Below are 24,067 nucleotides of genomic sequence, written 5' to 3' on the forward strand. Positions count from 1 at the left end.
TGAACAGATTCAAAATCACCAATATATGCATGCAATTTATCAAGTACTTCCAACGAGTTTTTGACACTCCAAAAGTAATTAATTCCACTATTTTCAAAGGCCTTATTTGAACAATTTATTATCAGGTTTTTTATTGTACCAAGTGTACTAGTAAGTAAAACAGACAATTTAGTAGTTGAACAATGGCTGGAAGATGAAATAAATCTATATTTGTAAGGTTTTTTGTGCAGCTTCGGAAGCCAGTACATAGTTGGGACTTTCATTGTGTTTGGTTCTGCTTGTAAAGAAGTAGCTAAAAGTTTATGTTTGTTACAGATGTCGTTTTCTGAAAATGAAGTCAGTTGGAATGTTGGTGAATTCGTGATTTCCTTTTGCAGAACCTCTATATAAAATTTACGTCAAACAATAATGATATTATTAGCAGCTTTATCAGCCGGGACAAAAACAAATTCCTTGGCTAGTTCTGTTAGTTTATTTTTGATACGCGAAATAGGGTTTTTATAGTTTTTGTTGAGGGTAAAATGTTCTTTAAAATGTTGTATTCGAATATCAACTATCTTCATTACTGAATTAATAAAAGAGTCCAAAGATTTTTTGTCAGCTTTTTCCCGTTTTACCCATTTCAAACAGTAGGCGCGGAGTGAGTCGTTGATGATATTACGACACTCATTCCAGTTAATAGTTGACGGGGGACGATATTTAGGTCCTTTACTGTGTTTGGCTTTGAACAAGCTATCAGTACTCTTAGATTTGTACTTTGCGTCTTTTGAGTTTTGAGAGATGTATAAAAAACCATACCACATGTTGTCTGTGTTTTTATTTGATTTTTATCTGGTTTGTATCGATTTATTCAACTGATTCTTATTATTTTGGGTACATGCTTTCTCGTTCCAACGCCGTCCAGGGTTAAAGACAGGGCTGGCGCCCTCCAACATGTTCAACCCCGCCACATTGTTGAAGTGCTTGTCCGAATTTTAATAGTTGTCATCGATTCATGTCTATCATGTTTGTTTTCCTTATTATTTTTATGAACCATTTAAGGGCATCATGTTTTCTGGTCTGTGCGTCCGTTCGTCTGTTCGAAAGTGTTGACCCAAATTTCAAGGTCCACTGAACATGGAAATTGATAGTGCGAACTTCAGGTTAAAGTTTTTGGTCAAGGTAGTTTTTGATGAAGTTGAAGTCCAATCAATTTGAAACTTAGTACAATTGTTTCCTATGATATGATCTTTCTAATTTTATTGTCAAATTAGAGTTTTTATCCCATATTCACCGTCCACTGAACGTAGAAAATTGTAGTGCGGATGGGGCATCTGTGTACTAGGGACACTTTCTTGTTGGTTATGAATTTGGTATCCTGTTAAGAACATCATCCATTAGCTTGCCTTATTCTGTGATTAGATATTATACAGTTACATGAAACAGTTTTTAAAAATCAGTATCAAGTTAAAAACCATGTGAATAGCTTAATTGTTTAAAAAAAAAATATGCATCAATTCAAACTTAATAATTTAGCCCTAACATGACTTATGAAACTTTCTCCTTTAGTCATATTAATATTTGTTTTAATCCCAACCTTTCACAATGTTTCTATGTTTTACAGAGACATTCCGACTGATGTTTAGACGAACCAGCATGGTAGTAAAATACATCGTATTAATTTTCTTAGTTTTGGTTACTAATAAAGTTCATCCGACATTTGCATTAACCGGTAAGTTATTTTTATGACAATTAATTATGATAATCTTAGAATTAATTCCTTTCCCAACAATTTACGTATTTATTGAGGTTTCTATACTTTTATGGACGTCAAGTTGGTTACCTATTCCCTATTCCCTATTCGTTACCTATTCGTTACCTATTCCCTATTCCCTATTCGTTACCTATTCGTTACCTATTCCCTATTCCCTATTCGTTACCTATTCGTTACCTATTCCCTATTCCCTATTCGTTACCTATTCGTTACCTATTCCCTATTCCCTATTCGTTACCTATTCGTTACATATTCCCTATTCCCTATTCGTTACCTATTCGTTACTTATTCCCCATTCCCTATCGTTACCTATGCGTTACTTATTCGATTTTTAATATCCTTCCCCCTTTTTAATTAATTATGGCACCCTCAACGGAGTTGGGGTGACATATTGTTATTCTACGTTTCTTTTTATGGCACCCTCAACGGAGTTGGGGTGACGTATTGTTATTCTACGTTTCTTTTTATGGCACCCTAAACGGAGTTTGGGTGACATATTGTTATTCTACGTTTCTTTTTGTTTTTATTTTTATTATTATTTTTCTTCCACACATTTTTGTCCAGTCTGGAACTCTAATGTGAATGGACCCAAGAAGATGGAACTATACCATAATGTTAACCACCAGATGAAGATTTGCTTTTTGGGGGTGGCACTTTCAAGATGGCTGCCGTTACCATGGAAACGGAACAAATGTGAAAAAATCCCGTTTTTTGTTTTGGGGAACTATTTGGATACTATTTAACTCAGAATCATTATATTTTAATACAATGTAGGTGCCCACTATATACAGGTGTTGGATGATTTTGGCACTCATTGGAACTACTATGTTGCCATGGAAACTTCTCCAAAAAATTCAAAAATCTCAAAATGTTCCAAACTTAATGAAACTTCACAGTAACGATGAGCAACATTGGAAGATGTGGAATTTGGCGTTGGAATTTCCAAAATCGCTCTTGTTACCATGGAAAAATGCAAAAAGGTCAAAACTTTGAATTTTCACAGAACATTCTAGAACATCAATGTTTAATTTATTCTAGAGACATTAAATGGTATATGATTGTGGAGGGAAAAAATTGCAGCGGGGGTTTGACTTTGGAATATTCAAAATGGCCGCCGTTACCATGGAAACAGCAAAAATACGAAAAAATTCAAAATGCTTCAAATTTATTGAAACTTATAACAAATGTTGCTCAGCTAATGTAGACTTGACTTTTGAGTTTGGAATTTCCAAAATGGCCGCCGTTACCATGGCTACCGCTCACCTGGCAATAGGGGAAGGGTGCCATCCGCTATTGCTTGCAATCGCAAATCTAGTTTTTCTTATTATTTTTATTAATCTTCTTCCACACTTTTTGTCCACGCTAGTTCTCAGAATCTAATAGGTCAATGATGATGGAACTCTACTATAATAAGGACCCCCATATGAAGTTGTGCATCTTGCTATGGAATGGTTTAAGATGGCCACCGTTTCCATGGAAACAGAACAAATTCCAGTTTTTGGTTTTGGTGAACTGTTTGGATATGCTTTAACTCAGAATCATTATATTTTAATACAATGTAGGTGCCCACTATATACAGGTGTTGGGTGATTTTGGCACTCATTGGAACTACTATGTTGCCATGGAAACAACACCAAAAATCTCAAAATGCTCCAAACTATCTGAAACTTCACAAAAACGATGAGCAACATTAGAAGATGTGGCATTTGGAGTTGGAATTTCCAAAATAGCTATCGTTACCATGGAAACAATGCAAAAAGGTCAAAAATTTCAAAAAAAAATAAAAATGCTGCAAACTGGATGAAACTTGACATAAATGGTCACTGGCATAAACAGATTTGACTTTTGAAGTTGGAATTTTTCAAATGGCCTCCGTTACCATGGAAACAGAAAAATCGTTCAAAATATCAAAATGCTCCAAACTTAATAAAACTTCACAGTAACGATTAGCAACATTGGAAGATGTAAATTTTAAAGTTTGAATTTTCAAAATGGCCGCCGTAACCATAGAAACAGCTAAAATATCCAAAATTTCAAAATGCTCCCATCTTAATGAAACTTTACAAAAATGATCATTTGAATGTGTAGATGCACTCTTTGACTTTGGAATCTTCTAGATTGTTGCCGCTCGCCTATCAATAGGGGAAGGGTGCCATCCGCTATTGCTTGCAATGGCAAATCTAGTTTTTCTTATTTTTCTTCCACACATTTTGTCCGCGCGAGTTCTTGGAATCCTAGCGACCAATGTTGATGGAACTCTACTATAATGAGGACCACCATCTGAAGTTGTGCACCTTGCTATGGAATGGTAAAAAATGGCCGCCGTTTCCATGGAAACGGCACAAATGCGAAAAAAATCAAAGTGGTCCAAACAGGAAGAAACTCCTCAGGAATGTTAACTAGCATGTGCTGATTTCCAGTTTGACTTTGGAATTTTCAAAATGGCTGCCGTTACCATGGAAACAGCTAAAATATCAAAAATTCTAACTCTTTCGTTATAAGATCCAACTGGATGAAACTTTATGAAAATGTTCTCCAGTATGCCAAGTTGTCAAGACAATATTTGGATAGTTCAAAATGGCCGACGTTGTCATGGAAACTGGGGCCAAGTTTTGCATTGACCCTATGGAAAAATGCATAAAATCAGCATTTTCTCAAAGAGCAGTGCACCAAAGTAAATGAAACTGTATTGATATATAACATGACATGTGACAATGAGATGTCTGCTTTTAGAATTTTGGAATTATCTACTGTAACCATGGTTGCAGCACAAATGTTCAAAATTTCCAAAAAAAATTAAGTGCTGCAAACTGGATGAAACTTTACAGGAATAGTGACTGACATGTGCGGAGCTGCATTTTGAAGTTGGAATTTCCAAAATGGCCGCCGTAACCATGGAAACAGCAAAATTGTCCAAAATTTCAAAATGCTCCAAACTTAATGAAATTTTGCAAAAATGATAACTTGCAGGTGTAGATGCACTCTTTGACTTCGGAATTTCCAAAATGGCTGCCGCTCGCCTGGCAATGGGCGAACGAGGGTGCCATCCGTTATTGCTAGCAATTACAAATCTAGTTGTTATTCTTCTTCTTCCTCTTCTTCCTCTTCTTCTTCCGCCACTTTAAAAATGAACTTGTCCGCAGCATTTCTCCAAAACTACTTGTCAGATTTACTTAGGGTTTCATAAAATGTTAGACTAATATGTCTAGGTGAGCCATCAATCGCTCATTTGTGCATTGGGGTCTATAAAGGGGTATTTTGGGGGGCAGACAAAAGAGAGGGGTTTACTATAGAACCCTATGGGATTTTATTTTCTAAAATTTTCAAATGAATATAACTTGAAAACTGTAAGTGATAGATACATGCAGTCTTCAGAAATGATTAAAGGACAATAAAACAAATCACATGAAATATAGGGGACTCCCTGGGGGGTCATCCCTACCCCCTTCAATTCGAGAATATGCTTTTAACTTGTAAACGGTCCAGATCCCCACCCCTAAACCATGTATATTCTTGTATGGGACAATAAAACTAATCAAATGAAATTAAATAAAAGTTCCTGGGGGTCACCCCACCCCGTTCAATTTGAGAATGTACTATTATCTTGTAAACGGTCCAGATCCCCACCCCTAAACCATATATGTTCTTGAATAGGACGATAAAACCAATCAAATGAAATTAAATGGAAGTTCCCGGGGGTCATCCCCACCCCGTTCAATTTTAGAATGTGCTATTATCTTGTAAACGGTCCAGATCATCACCCCAAAACCATATATATTCTTGTAGGGGACAATAAAACTAATCAAATGAAATTAAATGGAAAATCCTGGGGGTCACCCCCATCCCGTTCAATTTGAGAATGTACTATTATCTTGTAAATGGTCCAGATCCCCACCCCTAAACCATATATTTTCTTGTAGGGGACAATAAAACAAATGAAATGAAATAAAAGGAAAGTCCCTAGGGGGTCACCCCACCCCCTCTTGTTTGAAAACTTATAAACGGTCAACATCCCCACGCCGAAACTATATATATTCTTGTAAGGGACAATAAACTAATCAAATGAAATTAAATGGAAGTTCTTGGGGGTCACCCCCACCCCGTTCAATTTGAGAATGTACTATTATCTTGTAAATGGTCCAGATCCCCACCCCTAAACCATATATATTCTTGTAGGGGACAATAAAACAAATGAAATGAAATAAAAGGAAAGTCCCTAGGGGGTCAGCCCACCCCCTCTTGTTTGAAAACTTGTAAACGGTCAACATCCCCACCCCTAAACTATATATATTCTTGTAAGAGACAATAAAACTAATCAAATGAAATTAAATGGAAGTTCCTTGGGGTCACCCCACCCCGTTCAATTTGAGAATGTACTATTATCTTGTAAATGGTCCAGATCCCCACCCATAAACCATATATAATCTTGTAGGGGACAATAAAACAAATAAAATGAGATAAAAGGGAAGTCCTGAGGGGGTCATCCCACCCCTCTTGTTTGAAAACTTGTAGACGGTTAACATCCCCACCCCTAAACCATATATATTCTTGTAGGGGACAATAAAAAAATAAACTGAAATGTAGGTAAAGTCCCTGGGGGTCACCACCACCCCTCCTGTTTGAATACTTGTAAATGGTGGAGATCCCCACCAGTAAGCCATATATATTCTTGTATGGGACAAAAAATCAAATCAAATGAACATGAAACCATATGAATTGCGAGTTATGGGAGCTTTGTTTGGGAGACTACGTAACAGTATCCTGTTACAATTACTTCTTGTTGTTTATACTCTTATATCTGGTACTAGTTCTAAATTTGTTGAGGTAAAATGATCTTTTTATGACCTATTTATATGTGTTTGTGCTCAACCGATCCTTTTACTTTATGTTCGATACTCATTTCTTCCTTATTTGATTTTTATACGTTCTACCTTTTAACTGCTTTATGTCCGTATGTTTGAAGATGGATCTTGGTTCGAAGGGATGAAATCACCGTGTTAGCGCTTGCATAAAAAAAAAGATGTGGTATAATTGCCAATGAGACAACAACCCACAATAGACCAAAATGACACAGAAACTATCAACTATAGGTCAATGTACGGCCTTCAACAATGAGCATAGCCCAAACCGTGCAGTCACCTATAAAAGGCCCAGATATGACAATTTCAAACAATTCAAACAACAAAACTAACGGCCGTATTTCATATACAACAAAATAACGGAAAACAAATATGTAACACAAAAACAAACGATAACTACTTAATTTCAGGCTCTTGTCTAGGGAGAGGCACATACTAACATAATGTGGTGGGGTTAAACATGTTAGCAGGGTGTACATCGTTTCGGAGCATGATATTACCTTGTTTAATTCGTTCCATCACTCGCTTATAATTCGCTTATCATACGTGTATCATACGTTGCACCTTTTAAAACATGATTTTCAATTGTTTTGTTGTCTCTGGCGGTAGATTTGGGTTCTTAGAGGTGATATGTACCCGTTCCAGCGCTCGGATAATACCCTGTTACTTATTCGTTCCTTATTCGCTTTTAATGCGCGGGGTAAGTATACGTTGCACCTTGAAATAAATCGTTTTTTAATTGTGTTCATGTCTCTGGTGGTAACAATGTGTTCTTAGAGAAGAAATGACCCTATTAGAGCGCATGTACCCGTTCCAGCGCTCGGTTAATACCCTGTTACCTATTCGTTACCTATTCGTTACCTATTCACTTATAATACATTTGTTGTACGTTGCACCTTTTAGAAAAGGATTTTCACTTGTGTTCATGTCTCTGGTGGTAACAATGTGTAATTAGAGATGAAATGACCCTATTAGCGTGCATTTACCCGTTCCAGCGCTCGGTTATTACCCTGTTACCTATTCGTTACCTATTCACTTATAATACGTTTGTTGTACGTTGCACCTTTTAGAAAAGGATTTTCACTTGTGTTCATGTCTCTGGTGGTAACAATGTGTAATTAGAGATGAAATGACCCTATTAGCGTGCATTTACCCGTTCCAGCGCTCGGTTATTACCCTGTTACCTATTCGTTACCTATTCACTTATAATACGTTTGTTGTACGTTGCACCTTTTAGAAAAGGATTTTCAATTGTGTCCATGTCTCTGGTGGTAACAATGTGTTCTTAGAGATGAAATGACACTATTAGCGCGCATGTACCCGTTCCAGCGCTCGGTTAATACCCTGTTACCTATTCGTTACCTATTCGTTACTTATTCGCTTTATTTACGTTTGTTGTACGTTGCACTTTTTAGAAAAGGATTTTTACTTGTGTTCATGTCTCTGGTGGTAACAATGTGTTCTTTAAGATGAAATGACCCTATTAGCGTGCATGTCCCCGTTCCAGCGCTCGGATAATACCCTGTTACTTATTCGTTCCTTATTCGCTTTTAATGCGCGGGGTAAGTATACGTTGCACCTTGAAATAAATCGTTTTTTAATTGTGTTCATGTCTCTGGTGGTAACAATGTGTTCTTAGAGATGAAATGACCCTATTAGCGCATATGTACCCGTTCCAGCGCTCGGTTAATACCCTGTTACCTATTCGTTACCTATTCGTTACTTATTCGCTTTATATACGTTTGTTGTACGTTGAACTTTTTAGAAAAGGATTTTTACTTGTGTTCATGTCTCTGGTGGTAACAATGTGTAATTAGAGATGAAATGACCCTATTAGCATGCATGTACCCGTTCTAGCGCTCGGTTAATACCCTGTTACCCATTCGTTACCTATTCGTTACCTATTCATTTATAATAAATTTGTTGTACGTTGCACCTTTTAGAAAAGGATTTTCAATTGTGTCCATGTCTCTGGTGGTAACAATGTGTTCTTAGAGATGAAATGACCCTATTAGCGCGCATGTACCCGTTCCACCGCTCGGTTAATACCCTGTTACCTATTCGTTACCTATTCGTTACCTATTCATTTATAATACGTTTGTTGTACGTTGCACCTTTTGGAAAAGGATTTTCAATTGTGTTCATGTCTCTGGTGGTAACAATGTGTTTTTAGAGATGAAATGACACTATTAGCGCGCATGTACCCGTTCCAGCTCTCGGTTAATACCCTGTTACCTATTAGTTACCTATTCGTTACCTATTCACTTATAATACATTTTTTGTACGTTGCACCTTTTAGAAAAGGATTTCCACTTGTGTTCATGTCTCTGGAGGTAACAATGTGTAATTAGAGATGAAAAGACCCTATTAGCGTGCATGTACCCGTTCCAGCGCTCGGTTAATACTCTGTTACTTATTCGTTCCTTATTCGCTTTTAATGCGCGGGGTAAGTATACGTTACACCTTGAAATAAATCGTTTTTTAATTGTGTTCATGTCTCTGGTGGTAACAATGTATTCTTAGAGACGAAATGACCCTATTAGAGTGCATGTACCCGTTCCAGCGCTCGGTTAATACCCTGTTACCTATTCGTTACCTATTCGTTACTTATTCGCTTTAAATACGTTTGTTGTACGTTGCACCTTTTAGAAAAGGATTTTCACTTGTGTTCATGTCTCTGGTGGTAACAATGTGTAATTAGAGATGAAATGACCCTATTGGCGTGCATTTACCCGTTCCAGCGCTCGGTTATTACCCTGTTACCTATTCGTTACCTATTCACTTATAATACGTTTGTTGTACGTTGCACCTTTTAGAAAAGGATTTTCAATTGTGTCCATGTCTCTGGTGGTAACAATGTGTTCTTAGAGATGAAATGACACTATTAGCGCGCATGTACCCGTTCCAGCGCTCGGTTAATACCCTGTTACCTAATCGTTACCTATTCGTTACTTATTCGCTTTATATACGTTTGTTGTACGTTGCACTTTTTAGAAAAGGATTTTTACTTGTGTTCATGTCTCTGGTGGTAACAATGTGTTCTTTAAGATGAAATGACCCTATTAGCGTGCATGTACCCGTTCCAGCGTTCGGATAATACCCTGTTACTTATTCGTTCCTTATTCGCTTTTAATGCGCGGGGTAAGTATACGTTGCACCTTGAAATAAATCGTTTTTTAATTGTGTTCATGTCTCTGGTGGTAACAATGTGTTCTTAGAGATGAAATGACACTATTAGCGCGCATGTACCCGTTCCAGCGCTCGGTTAATACCCTGTTACCTATTCGTTACCTATTCGTTACCTATTCGTTACCTATTCACTTATAATACGTTTGTTGTACGTTGCACCTTTTAGAAAAGGATTTTCAATTGTGTTCATGTCTCTGGTGGTAACAATGTGTTCTTAGAGATGAAATGACCCTATAAGCGCATATGTACCCGTTCCAGCGCTCGGTTAATATCTTGTTACCTATTCGTTACCTATTCGTTACTTATTCGCTTTAAATACGTTTGTTGTACTTTGCACCTTTTAGAAAAGGATTTTCACTTGTGTTCATGTCTCTGGTGGTAACAATGTGTAATTAGGGATGAAATGACCCTATTAGCGTGCATTTACCCGTTCCACCGCTCGGTTATTACCCTGTTACCTATTCGTTACCTATTCACTTATAATACGTTTGTTGTACGTTGCACCTTTTAGAAAAGGGTTTTCAATTGTGTCCATGTCTCTGGTGGTAACAATGTGTTCTTAGAGATGAAATGACACTATTAGCGCGCATGTACCCGTTCCAGCGCTCGGTTATTACCCTGTTACCTATTCGTTACTTATTCGCTTTATATACGTTTGTTGTACGTTGCACTTTTTAGAAAAGGATTTTAACTTGTGTTCATGTCTCTGGTGGTAACAATGTGTTCTTAAAGATGGAATGACCCTATTAGCGTGCATGTACCCGTTCCAGCGCTCGGATAATACCCTGTTACTTATTCGTTCCTTATTCGCTTTTAATGCGCGGGGTAAGTATACGTTGCACCTTGAAATAAATCGTTTTTTAATTGTGTTCATGTCTCTGGTGGTAGCAATGTGTAATTAGAGATGAAATGACCCTATTAGCGTGCATGTACCCGTTCCAGCGCTCGGTTAATACCCTGTTACCTATTCGTTACCTATTCGTTACCTATTCACTTATAATACGTTTGATGTACGTTGCACCTTTTAGAAAAGGATTTTCAATTGTGTCCATGTCTCTGGTGGTAACAATGTGTTCTTAGAGATGAAATGACCCTATTAGCGCGCATGTACCCGTTCCAACGCTCGGTTAATACCCTGTTACCTATTCGTTACCTATTCATTTATAATACGTTTGTTGTACGTTGCACCTTTTGGAAAAGGATTTTCAATTGTGTTCATGTCTCTGGTGGTAACAATGTGTTTTTAGAGATGAAATGACCCTATTAGCGCGCATGTACCCGTTCCAGCGCTCGGTTAATACCCTGTTACCTATTCGTTACCTATTCGTTACTTATTCGCTTTAAATACGTTTGTTGTACGTTGCACCTTTTAGAAAAGGATTTTCACTTGTGTTCATGTCTCTGGTGGTAACAATGTGTAATTAGAGATGAAATGACCCTATTAGCGTGCATGTACCCGTTCCAGCGCTCGGTTAATACCCTGTTACCTATTCGTTACCTTTTCGTTATTTATTCGCTTTTAATACGTTTGTTGTACGTTGCACCTTTTAGAAAAGGATTTTCAATTAAGTCCATGTCTCTGGTGGTAACAATGTCTTCTTAGAGATGAAATGACTCTATTAGCGTGCATGTACCCGTTCCAGCGCTCGGTTAATACCCTGTTACCTATTCGTTACATATTCACTTGTAATACGCTTGTTGTACGTTGCACCTTTCAGAAAATGATTTTTAATTGTTTTCATGTCTCCGGAGGTATTAATGTGTTCTTATAGATAAAATACCCCTATTAGCGCGTGTGTACCCGTTCTAGCGCTCGGATAATACCCGGTTACTTATTCGTTACTTATTCGCTTTTAATGCACAGGGTATATATACGTTGCACCTTGAAATAAATTGTTTTTTAATTGTGTTCATGTCTCTGGTGGTAACAATGTGTTCTTAGAGATGAAACGACCCTATTAGCGCGCATGTACCCGTTCCAGCGCTCGGTTGATACCCTATTACCTATTCGTTACCTATTCGTTACTTATTTGCTTATAATACGTTTGTTGTACGTTGCACCTTTTAGAAAAAGATTTTCATTTGTGTTCATGTCTCTGGTGGTAACAATGTGTTCTTAGAGATGAAATAACCCTTTTAGCGCGTATGTACCCGTTCCAGCGTTCGGCTTATACCTTGTTACCTATTTGTTACTTCTTATTTCAAGGTGCAACGCATAGCACGCGTATTTAAAGCGAATAAGGAACGAATAAGTAACAGGGTATTAGTCGAGCGCTGAAACGGGTACATATGTTCGATTAAGGTTATTTCTCCTCTAAGAACCGACAGTTACCACCAGAGACACAAAAATATTTCTTTTTAAAGTGCAACGCATTACACACGTTTTAAAAGCGAATAAGGAACGAATAAGTAACAGGGTATCACTGAGCGGTGAAATGGGTACATATGCGCTAATAGGTTTTTTTCAACTCAGATCACAGAACACATAATTACCACCAGAGACGTGAAAGCAATCGATAATCGATTTATTTCAAGGTGCAACGTATACCACGCGTATTTAAAGCGAATAAGGAACGAATAAGTAACAGGGTATCAGTCGAGCGCTGAAACGGGTACATATGTTCTATTAGGGTTATTTCACCTCTAAAAACCGACAGTTACCACCAAAGACACAAACATATTTTTTTTTTCAAGAGCAAACGCATAACACACGTTTTATTTTTTAATTTAAATATATTTATTTATAGTGGATTGGGAAACAGTTTTGCAACTTATATTTACCCCTTTCCACTTTTCGGGTGCGAGTGCTGCCTCTAAGAACACATTGTTACCACCAGAGACATGAACACAAAAGAAAATCTTTTTCCAAAAGGTGCAACGTACAACAAACGTATTATAAGCGAATAAGTAACGAATAGGTAACGAATAGGTAACAGGGTATTAACTGAGCGCTGGAACGGGTACATGCGTTCTAATGGGTCGTTTCATCTCTAAGAACACATTGTTACCACCAGAGACATGAACACAATTAAAAAACAATTTATTTCAAGGTGCAACGTATATACCCTGCGCATTTAAGCGAATAAGTAACGAATAAGTAACCGGGTATTATGCGAGCGCTGGAACGGGTACACACGCGCTAATAGGGGTATTTTATCTATAAGAACACATAAGAATAGGGTATTAACAAAGCGCTGGAACGGGTACATGCACGCTAGTAGAGTCATTTCATCTCTTAAAAGACATTGTTACCACCAGAGACATGGACTTAATTGAAAATCCTTTTCTAAAAGGTGCAAAGTACAACAAACGTATTAAAATCGAATAAATAACGAATAGGTAACACGGTATTAACCGAGCGCTGGAACGGGTACATGCGCGCTAATAGCGTCATTTAATCTCTAAGAACACATTGTTACCATCAGAGACATGGACACAATTGAAAATCCTTTTCTAAAAGGTGCAACGTACAACAAACGTATTATAAGTGAATAGGTAACGAATAGGTTATGAATAGGTAACGAATAAGTAACAGGGTATTAACCGAGCGCTGGAACGGGTACATGCGCGCTAATAGTGTCATTTCATCTCTAATTACACATTGTTACCACCAGAGACATGAACACAAGTGAAAATCCTTTTCTAAAAGGTGCAACGTACAACAAACGTATTATAAGTGAATAGGTAACGAATAGGTTATGAATAGGTAACGAATAAGTAACAGGGTATTAACCGAGCGCTGGAACGGGTACATAGATATAGGAAGATGTGGTGTGAGTGCCAATGAGACAATGCACGCTAATAGTGTCATTTCATCTCTAAAAACACATTGTTACCACCAGAGACATGAACACAATTGAAAATCCTTTTCCAAAAGGTGCAACGTACAACAAACGTATTATAAATGAATAGGTAACGAATAGGTAACAGGGTATTAACCGAGCGTTGGAACGGGTACATGCGCGTTAATAGGGTCATTTCATCTCTAAGAACACATTGTTACCACCAGAGACATGGACACAATTGAAAATCCTTTTTTAAAAAGTGCAACGTACAACAAACGTATATAAAGCGAATAAGTAACGAATAGGTAACGAATAGGTAACAGGGTATTAACCGAGCGCTGGAACGGGTACATATGCGCTAATAGGGTCATTTCATCTCTAAGAACACATTGTTACCACCAGAGACATGAACACAAATAAAAATCCTTTTTTAAAAAGTGCAACGTACATCAAACGTATTATAAGTGAATAGGTAACGAATAGGTAACGAATAGGTAACAGGGTATTAACCGAGCGCTGGAACGGGTACATGCACGCTAATAGGGTCATTTCATCTCTAATTACACATTGTTACCACCAGAGACATGAACACAAATAAAAATCCTTTTTTAAAAAGTGCAACGTACAACAAACGTATATAAAGCGAATAAGTAACGAATAGGTAACGAATAGGTAACAGGGTATTAACCGAGCGCTGGAACGGGTACATATGCGCTAATAGGGTCATTTCATCTCTAAGAACACATTGTTACCACCAGAGACATGAACACAATTAAAAAACGATTTATTTCAAGGTGTAACGTATACTTACCCCGCGCATTAAAAGCGAATAAGGAACGAATAAGTAACAGGGTATTATCCGAGCGCTGGAACGGGTACATGCACGCTAATAGGGTCATTTCATCTCTAATTACACATTGTTACCTCCAGAGACATGAACACAAGTGGAAATCCTTTTCTAAAAGATGCAACGTACAACAAATGTATTATAAGTGAATAGGTAACGAATAGGTAACAGGGTATTAATCGAGCGCTGGAACGGGTACATGCACGCTAATAGGGTCATTTCATCTCTAATTACACATTGTTACCACCAGAGACATGAACACAAGTGAAAATCCTTTTCTAAAAGGTGCAACGTACAACAAACGTATTTAAAGCGAATAAGTAACGAATAGGTAACAGGGTATTAACCGAGCGCTGGAACGGGTACATGCACTCTAATAGGGTCATTTCGTCTCTAAGAATACATTGTTACCACCAGAGACATGAACACAATTAAAAAACGATTTATTTCAAGGTGTAACGTATACTTACCCCGCGCATTAAAAGCGAATAAGGAACGAATAGGTAACAGGGTATTAACCTAGCGCTGGAACGGGTACATGCGCGCTAATAGTGTCATTTCATCTCTAAAAACACATTGTTACCACCAGAGACATGAACACAATTGAAAATCCTTTTCCAAAAGGTGCAACGTACAACAAACGTATTATAAATGAATAGGTAACGAATAGGTAACAGGGTATTAACCGAGCGGTGGAACGGGTACATGCGCGCTAATAGGGTCATTTCATCTCTAAGAACACATTGTTACCACCAGAGACATGGACACAATTGAAAATCCTTTTCTAAAAGGTGCAACGTACATCAAACGTATTATAAGTGAATAGGTAACGAATAGGTAACGAATATGTAACAGGGTATTAACCGAGCGCTGGAACGGGTACATGCACGCTAATAGGGTCATTTCATCTCTAATTACACATTGTTACTACCAGAGACATGAACACAAATAAAAATCCTTTTTTAAAAAGTGCAACGTACAACAAACGTATATAAAGCGAATAAGTAACGAATAGGTAACGAATAGGTAACAGGGTATTAACCGAGCGCTGGAACGGGTACATGCACGCTAATAGGGTCATTTCATCTCTAATTACACACTGTTACCACCAGAGACATGAACACAAGTGAAAATCCTTTTCTAAAAGGTGCAACGTACAACAAACGTATTTAAAGCGAATAAGTAACGAATAGGTAACGAATAGGTAACAGGGTATTAACCGAGCGCTGGAACGGGTACATGCACTCTAATAGGGTCATTTCGTCTCTAAGAATACATTGTTACCACCAGAGACATGAACACAATTAAAAAACGATTTATTTCAAGGTGTAACGTATACTTACCCCGCGCATTAAAAGCGAATAAGGAACGAATAGGTAACAGGGTATTAACCGAGCGCTGGAACGGGTACATGCGCGCTAATAGTGTCATTTCATCTCTAAAAACACATTGTTACCACCAGAGACATGAACACAATTGAAAATCCTTTTCCAAAAGGTGCAACGTACAACAAACGTATTATAAATGAATAGGTAACGAATAGGTAACAGGGTATTAACCGAGCGGTGGAACGGGTACATGCGCGCTAAAAGGGTCATTTCATCTCTAAGAACACATTGTTACCACCAGAGACATGGACACAATTGAAAATCCTTTTCTAAAAGGTGCAACGTACATCAAACGTATTATAAGTGAATAGGTAACGAATAGGTAACGAATAGGTAACAGGGTATTAACCGAGCGCTGGAACGGGTACATGCACGCTAATAGGGTCATTTCATCTCTAATTACACATTGTTACCACCAGAGACATGAACACAAGTGAAAATCCTTTTCTAAAAGGTGCAACGTACAACAAACGTATTTAAAGCGAATAAGTAACGAATAGGTAACGAATAGGTAACAGGGTATTAACCGAGCGCTGGAACGGGTACATGCACTCTAATAGGGTCATTTCGTCTCTAAGAATACATTGTTACCACCAGAGACATGAACACAATTAAAAAACGATTTATTTCAAGGTGTAACGTATACTTACCCCGCGCATTAAAAGCGAATAAGGAACGAATAGGTAACAGGGTATTAACCGAGCGCTGGAACGGGTACATGCGCGCTAATAGTGTCATTTCATCTCTAAGAACACATTGTTACCACCAGATTGAAAATCCTTTTCTAAAAGGTGCAACGTACAACAAACGTATTATAAGTGAATAGGTAACGAATAGGTAACAGGGTAATAACCGAGCGCTGGAACGGGTAAATGCACGCTAATAGGGTCATTTCATCTCTAATTACACATTGTTACCACCAGAGACATGACCACAAGTGAAAATCCTTTTCTAAAAGGTGCAACGTACAACAAATGTATTATAAGTGAATAGGTAACGAATAGGTAACGAATAGGTAACAGGGTATTAACCGAGCGCTGTAACGGGTACATGCATGCTAATAGGGTCATTTCATCTCAAATTACACATTGTTACCACCAGAGACATGAACACAAGTGAAAATCCTTTTCTCAAAGGTGCAACGTACAACAAACGTATTATAAGTGAATAGGTAACGAATAGGTAACGAATAAGTAACAGGGTATTAACCGAGCGCTGGAACGGGTACATGCGCTCTAATAGGGTCATTTCTTCTCTAAGAACACATTGTTACAACCAGAGACATGAACACAATTAAAAAACGATTTATTTCAAGGTGCAACGTATACTTACCCCGCGCATTAAAAGCGAATAAGGAACGAATAAGTAACAGGGTATTATCCGAGCGCTGGAACGGGTACATGCATGCTCATAGGGTCATTTCATCTCTAATTACACATTGTTACCACCAGAGACATGAACACAAGTGAAAATCCTTTTCTAAAAGGTGCAACGTACAACAAACGTATTATAAGTGAATAGGTAACGAATAGGTAACAGGGTATTAACCGAGCGCTGGAACGGGTACATGCGCTCTAATGGGGTCATTTCTTCTCTAAGAACACATTGTTACCACCAGAGACATGAACACAAGTGAAAATCCTTTTCTCAAAGGTGCAACGTACAACAAACGTATTATAAGTTAATAGGTAACGAATAGGTAACGAATAGGTAACAGGGTATTAACTGAGCGCTGGAACGGGTACATGCGCTCTAATAGGGTCATTTCTTCTCTAAGAACACATTGTTACCACCAGAGACATGAACACAATTAAAAAACGATTTATTTCAAGGTGCAACGTATACTTACCCCGCGCATTAAAAGCGAATAAGGAACGAAGAAGTAACAGGGTATTATCCGAGCGCTGGAACGGGTACATGCATGCTAATAGGGTCATTTCATTTCTAATTACACATTGTTACCACCAGAGACATGAACACAAGTGAAAATCCTTTTCTAAAAGGTGCAACGTACAACAAACGTATTATAAGTGAATAGGTAACGAATAGGTAACAGGGTATTAACCGAGCACTGGAACGGGTACATGCGCTCTAATAGGGTCATTTCTTCTCTAAGAACACATTGTTACCACCAGAGACATGAACACAATTAAAAAACGATTTATTTCAAGGTGCAACGTATACTTACCCCGCGCATTAAAAGCGAATAAGGAACGAATAAGTAACAGGGTATTATCCGAGCGCTGGAACGGGTACATATGCGCTTATAGAGTTATATCACCTCTAAGAACCCAAATCTACCACCAGAGACAACAAAACAATTGAAAATCATGTTTTACCACATGAAAGGTGCAACGTATGATACACGTATTATAAGCGAATTATAACGAGTGATGGAACGAATTAAACAAGGCAATAGCATGCTCCGAAACGATGTACACCCTGCTAACATGTTTAACCCCACCACATTATGTTAGTATGTGCCTCTACCTAGACAAGAGCCTGAAATTAAGTAGTTATCGTTTGTTTTTGTGTTACATATTTGTTTTCCGTTATTTTTTTGTATATGAAATACGGCCGTTAGTTATGTTGTTTGAATTGTTTGAAATTGTCATATCTGGGCCTTTTATAGGTGACTGCACGGTTTGGGCTATGCTCATTGTTGAAGGCCGTACATTGACCTATAGTTGATAGTTTCTGTGTCATTTTGGTCTATTGTGGGTTGTTGTCTCATTGGCAATTATACCACATCTTTTTTTTTATGCAAGCGCTAACACGGTGATTTCATCCCTTCGAACCAAGATCCATCTTCAAACATACGGACATAAAGCAGTTAAAAGATAGAACGTATAAAAATCAAATAAGGAACAAATGAGTATCGAACATAAAGTAAAAGAATCGGTTGAGCACAAACACATATAGATAGGTCATAAAAAGATCATTTTACCTCAACAAATTTAGAACTAGTACCAGATATAAGAGTATAAACAACAAGAAGTAATTGTAACAGGATGCTGTTACGAAGTCTCCCAAACAAAGCTCCCATAACTCGCAATTCATATGGTCCCATGTTCATTTGATTTGATTTTTTGTACCATACAAGAATATATATGGCTTACTGGTGGGGATCTCCACCATTTACAAGTATTCAAACAGGAGGGGTGGTGGTGACCCCCAGGGACTTAACCTACATTTCATTTTATTTGTTTTATTGTCCCCTACAAGAATATATATGGTTTAGGGGTGGGAATGTTGACCGTTTACAAGTTTTCAAACAAGAGGGGGTGGGATGACCCCCTCAGGACTTCCCTTTTATCTCATTTTATTTGTTTTATTGTCCCCTACAAGAACATATATGGTTTAGGGTTGGGGATCTGGACCATTTACAAGATAATAGCACATTCTCAAATTGAACGGGGTGGGGTGACCCCAAGGAACTTCCATTTAATTTCATTTGATTAGTTTTATTGTCTCTTACAAGAATATATATAGTTTAGGGGTGGGGATGTTGACCGTTTACAAGTTTTCAAACAAGAGGGGGTGGGCTGACCCCCTAGGGACTTTCCTTTTATTTCATTTCATTTGTTTTATTGTCCCCTAAAAGAATATATATGGTTTAGGGGTGGGGATCTGGACCATTTACAAGATAATAGTACATTCTCAAATTGAACGGGGTGGGGGTGACCCCAAGGAACTTCCATTTAATTTCATTTGATTAGTTTTATTGTCCCTTACAAGAATATATATAGTTTCGAGGTGGGGATGTTGACCGTTTATAAGTTTTCAAACAAGAGGGGGTGGGGTGACCCCCTAGGGACTTTCCTTTTATTTCATTTCATTTGTTTTATTGTCCCCTACAAGAAAATATATGGTTTAGGGGTGGGGATTTGGACCTTTTACAAGATAATAGTACATTCTCAAATTGAACGGGATGGGGGTGACCCCCAGGATTTTGCATTTAATTTCATTTGATTAGTTTTATTGTCCCCTCCAAGAATATATATGGTTTTGGGGTGGGGATCTGGACTGTTTACAAGATAATAGCACATTCTAAAATTGAACGGGGTGGGAATGACCCCCGGGGACTTCCATTTAATTTCATTTGATTTGTTTTATCGTCCTATTCAAGAACATATATGGTTTAGGGGTGGGGATCTGGACCGTTTACAAGATAATAGTACATTCTCAAATTGAACGGTGACCCCCAGGAACTTTTATTTAATTTCATTTGATTAGTTTTATTGTCCCATAAAAATCGAATAAGTAACGAATAGGTAACGATAGGGAATAGGGAATAAGTAACGAATAGGTAACGAATAGGGAATAGGGAATAGGTAACGAATAGGGAATAGGGAATAGGTAACGAATAGGTAACGAATAGGGAATAGGGAATAGGTAACGAATAGGGAATAGGGAATAGGTAACGAATAGGGAATAGGGAATAGGTAACGAATAGGTAACGAATAGGGAATAGGGAATAGGTAACGAATAGGGAATAGGGAATAGGTAACCAACTTGACGTCCATTATACTTTTAAACTTCATGTCAATGCGTTTGTTTTATTTTGTTTTTGAGTGAGATGATTTTATTATTTGTTAGGTTATGCATGGGGTTTGTACTTATTTCTTTGTATAATCAATTTGCAAGCATGTTCTTTGGTATGAGTTATGATGTGTGTGTGCACCACGCGTTTCTAGAACAAAATTCTCCAGAACTCTCGAGACAAGACTAAATCATTTGGATGGCCAAAATTAAAGTCAGGATAACAAACTATTTATTTACTGACATCATCGCCCCTTTACAATGTAGTTGCTTTAAAATAATACACGTCTTTGATACATCTGAGATTCTTATCCAGAGCTTGTTTATAAAAAAAAATTCAATGCTGGGTAAAAAAAAATAAGAACGTGCAATAGTCGCAGAGAAATCTGTTGATAATTTTCTAAGACTTGTTGCCAAAAAAAGAAATCTTGGCCAGCCGTTTGTTTTGTTATAGATCGTATGTTTATTCCTGGTAATAGATATGTATGCCTGTCTGGTTTTTTATTTTCCTCTCATTGACGAATTTATTTTCAGTTTGACCATATTGGAATATAAATATTTATTAATATTAAAATACTGATTCAGATAGTAATGTAATGTAGTATGCAAATTGTTTTATTCATAATATGTGAAGAGTACAATAGCCTCGACTTTTAACTATTCCAGATGCCTGTGACGGTACAGAGCTTGAAAGGGGGTCATCTGAAAAGAGAGTATTATTCACCGAATTCAAAGCTGTAAATGAAGAGAGTCCGCCGTCGTAAGTAAAAATAATATATAAAGATAAATACCGAGCTATAATGAAAATTAAAAATGATAAGTCTTTTCGCAAATGGTAAACAACTGTCATATCCCTGACTTGGTATAGACATTGTGTACACAATCGTGAATTAAACCTGGTTTTATTGCTAGATAAACTTCTCACTTGTATGAAAGGTGCGTATAAAATTCATTCAACTAACAAAAATGTGTGAAAAAATACACAGACATAATAGGTAAAAATCTGAAAAGAGGAATGCAGCAGTAAACAGTGTGTTATAATCTAAATCCTTATACATTTTTTTATAAAACATAAAAAAAATAGAAAAACAAACTGGGATTTAAACAAAGCACGTAAGCAAGAAAGAAAAGACAAAAACACAAAAAAGCCACAGCACATCTACATATTGGCGGGATGAATGAATACCGAGCCACGCTAAGCGGTATTGCATAAAAAGGACTAAACAGTACAAGTTGATTATTTACTAACTACAGACAACTAAAAGAACATGATAACACGTAATAAAGATCATAAGCAATGCAAGTACCTAGAATTTACACTTCAATTAACCTTTAGAATAACGATAAGAGAAGAAAACATACCAATCTTCAATAATAGTTCTGAAAACAATAAAAACAGTAGACTGATTATAAAAAAACAATACAAACACTCCCGAAAGCAATTTTCAAAAGATTGAGTTTTCTATCTGAACTACATTATAGACTGTAACTCCAATCTGCCTTTAACAGCTTCATTTTCCACGTCACCAAACGAAAAAAATAGACGGATATTTGTATTTCATAAAGCACTATAAACAGAATTAACATGTTTTCAATATAATATATTTTTATCCAGTAAGGTTTACAAACGTTTCTCTTTTTTATGTCTTGCACTGAACATATGAATTGTACTATTTTTATTGTTTTTCAGCTTAAATTGTGCATGGCGAATTACATCCGGAAAAACATTGTACATGTCTCTTAACTATCTAACAATCAGAGGAGATTGTTCAGAATCTACTTTAACTTTTAATTTTACAAGTAAGTTGCATCAATATGAAGGACTATACATAAGAGTGAAAGTTCATGCATTTCTTTATCAGTTCTTGCATCAGTTTGAAAGTTCATGCATCAGTTTGAATGTTCATGCATCAGTTTGAAAGGTTATACATCACTCATCAGTGTGAAAAATTATGCATCAGTGTGACAGATCGTGCCTCAGAGTAAACTTTAAAGGTTATGCATCAGTGTGAAAGACAATGGATATATCAGTGTAAAAGGTTATGCATCAGTGTAAAAGGTTACGCATCAGGGTAAAAGGTTTGAAGGTTATATATCATTAGTGTGAACGTTTATGCATCAGTGTGATAGATTATGCATCAGATTAAAAGGTTATGTATCTCTAATCATTAGTTTTTCGGGATGATTGTTTTGCTCTATTGACTAATTACTCTCTATTCTGTCAACCCCACCCAGACTTTACTATTTTAGCTCTAATTTTATAATATTTTTCTGTTCCTTTATTTTATTCTGAAAAAAGTCCCATGTTACGTCCAATTAAATTTTTATTGTAGATAATGTGACGACCATATGTAACAAAAATATAACCTCTGAACTACCACTTCACATATCAGAGGGTGATGCTACCATAACATTCTATTCGATTTATGGTAGTTTTCCACATAAATTTAAAGTATCCTATAAGTCATATATAGAGGGTAAGTAACATATTCATATATTGCCTAACGATGTAATTTTAGTATGTAAAAATTAAAATATCCAAAATATTTTAAATGCGAAGAAAAAGGTGAATCTAGCTTCATCGGACATGTATTTATTCTAATGAAATCAGATGAAGATAATAAAGTTTTGCAGCTAAATGTACAACGTTGTTTTTTGATGCGTTAAATTTGGATGACTTTCAAGATTCGTTTTTATTCAGCAAGGGGCTTCGGTGGCCGAGTGGTCTAAGTAGTTACTACTGTTATCACTAGTCAGCCAACACTGAGGTTGTGAGATAGAACCCCGCTTGTGTAAGCGCATTCGACTCCAGTCTTAATTGACTAGGATTGTCAGTTTACCTATCGAAGGTCGACAGTTTTCTCCGGGCACTCCAGCTTCCAACAATAAAAAATGGCCGCCACGAAATAGCACAAAAGCGGCGATTAGAATCTGCGTTAAAACACAAAAAAATCAAATTATATTTTTATTTAACGAGTCGCAGAACTATAAGAGATATGTAATCATTGAGACCTCTACTAGAAAATGTTTTACTAATGAAGAAATCATATATTTTTTTTAGTTTAAGTGCTTTTTTTCCTTACTCGTTTTGTAGCTTCTTGATATGCTAACGTTTTTCATTGGATATCCATATCTTAGGTTGAATTAGTACATTGTTCATAATATATGTCTTGCACACAAAAAACAAAATAAATCTACCGCATTAAGATTGTCGATTAATTTAATATGAAAATTTAGATTTAGATAGGTAGTATGATTGCAAATGAGACAATTATCAAATCATTAACAAAATATTTCATCTTTTTCTTTTGTTTCACAGTGGAGGAACCATTTAGCGATAATGTAAGGGGAGACATCGGAATAATACTTGCTATAGTCCTTGGTATAGTGTTACTGGGATCGATGTTTGTTGCTGTAACTTTTTGTACCATCAAGCTATATCTGAGATGCAAAAACAGGGATCCAGAACCATCTGAGATGACTGCTATCACTAATATCCGTGCCGAAACAATGAGGGCGATAACATTAAAGGACGACTTTGACATAAAACCATTATCAAGATTGGTTAGGGCGAAAACAGGATCAACAGAAAGAATACTACAGACAAGGGAAGCTTATGCTTAATCTGTGATGTGAACTAAAAGAGGGACGAAGTGACTGTAGAGTACTAAACATGATAAAATACGTACTGAACTTGTACCGGT

At 37.0% G+C, this 24,067-nt stretch overlaps 1 protein-coding gene across 1 annotated transcript; it reads left to right on the forward strand.

Moving 5' to 3' along the window:
* The first annotated feature begins 1,584 nt into the window (after positions 1–1,584).
* Positions 1,585–24,067, forward strand: LOC139484430 (uncharacterized). Its single transcript, XM_071268163.1, has 5 exons — positions 1,585–1,711; positions 21,030–21,123; positions 22,054–22,163; positions 22,697–22,840; positions 23,683–24,067. The coding sequence occupies exons 1-5, from the start codon at positions 1,585–1,587 to the stop codon at positions 23,985–23,987; spliced, it is 780 nt and encodes a 259-aa protein (XP_071124264.1). The 3' UTR covers positions 23,988–24,067.

This window comes from Mytilus edulis, chromosome 8 (genome assembly GCF_963676685.1).
Source record: "Mytilus edulis chromosome 8, xbMytEdul2.2, whole genome shotgun sequence".
Taxonomy (NCBI): domain Eukaryota; kingdom Metazoa; phylum Mollusca; class Bivalvia; order Mytilida; family Mytilidae; genus Mytilus; species Mytilus edulis.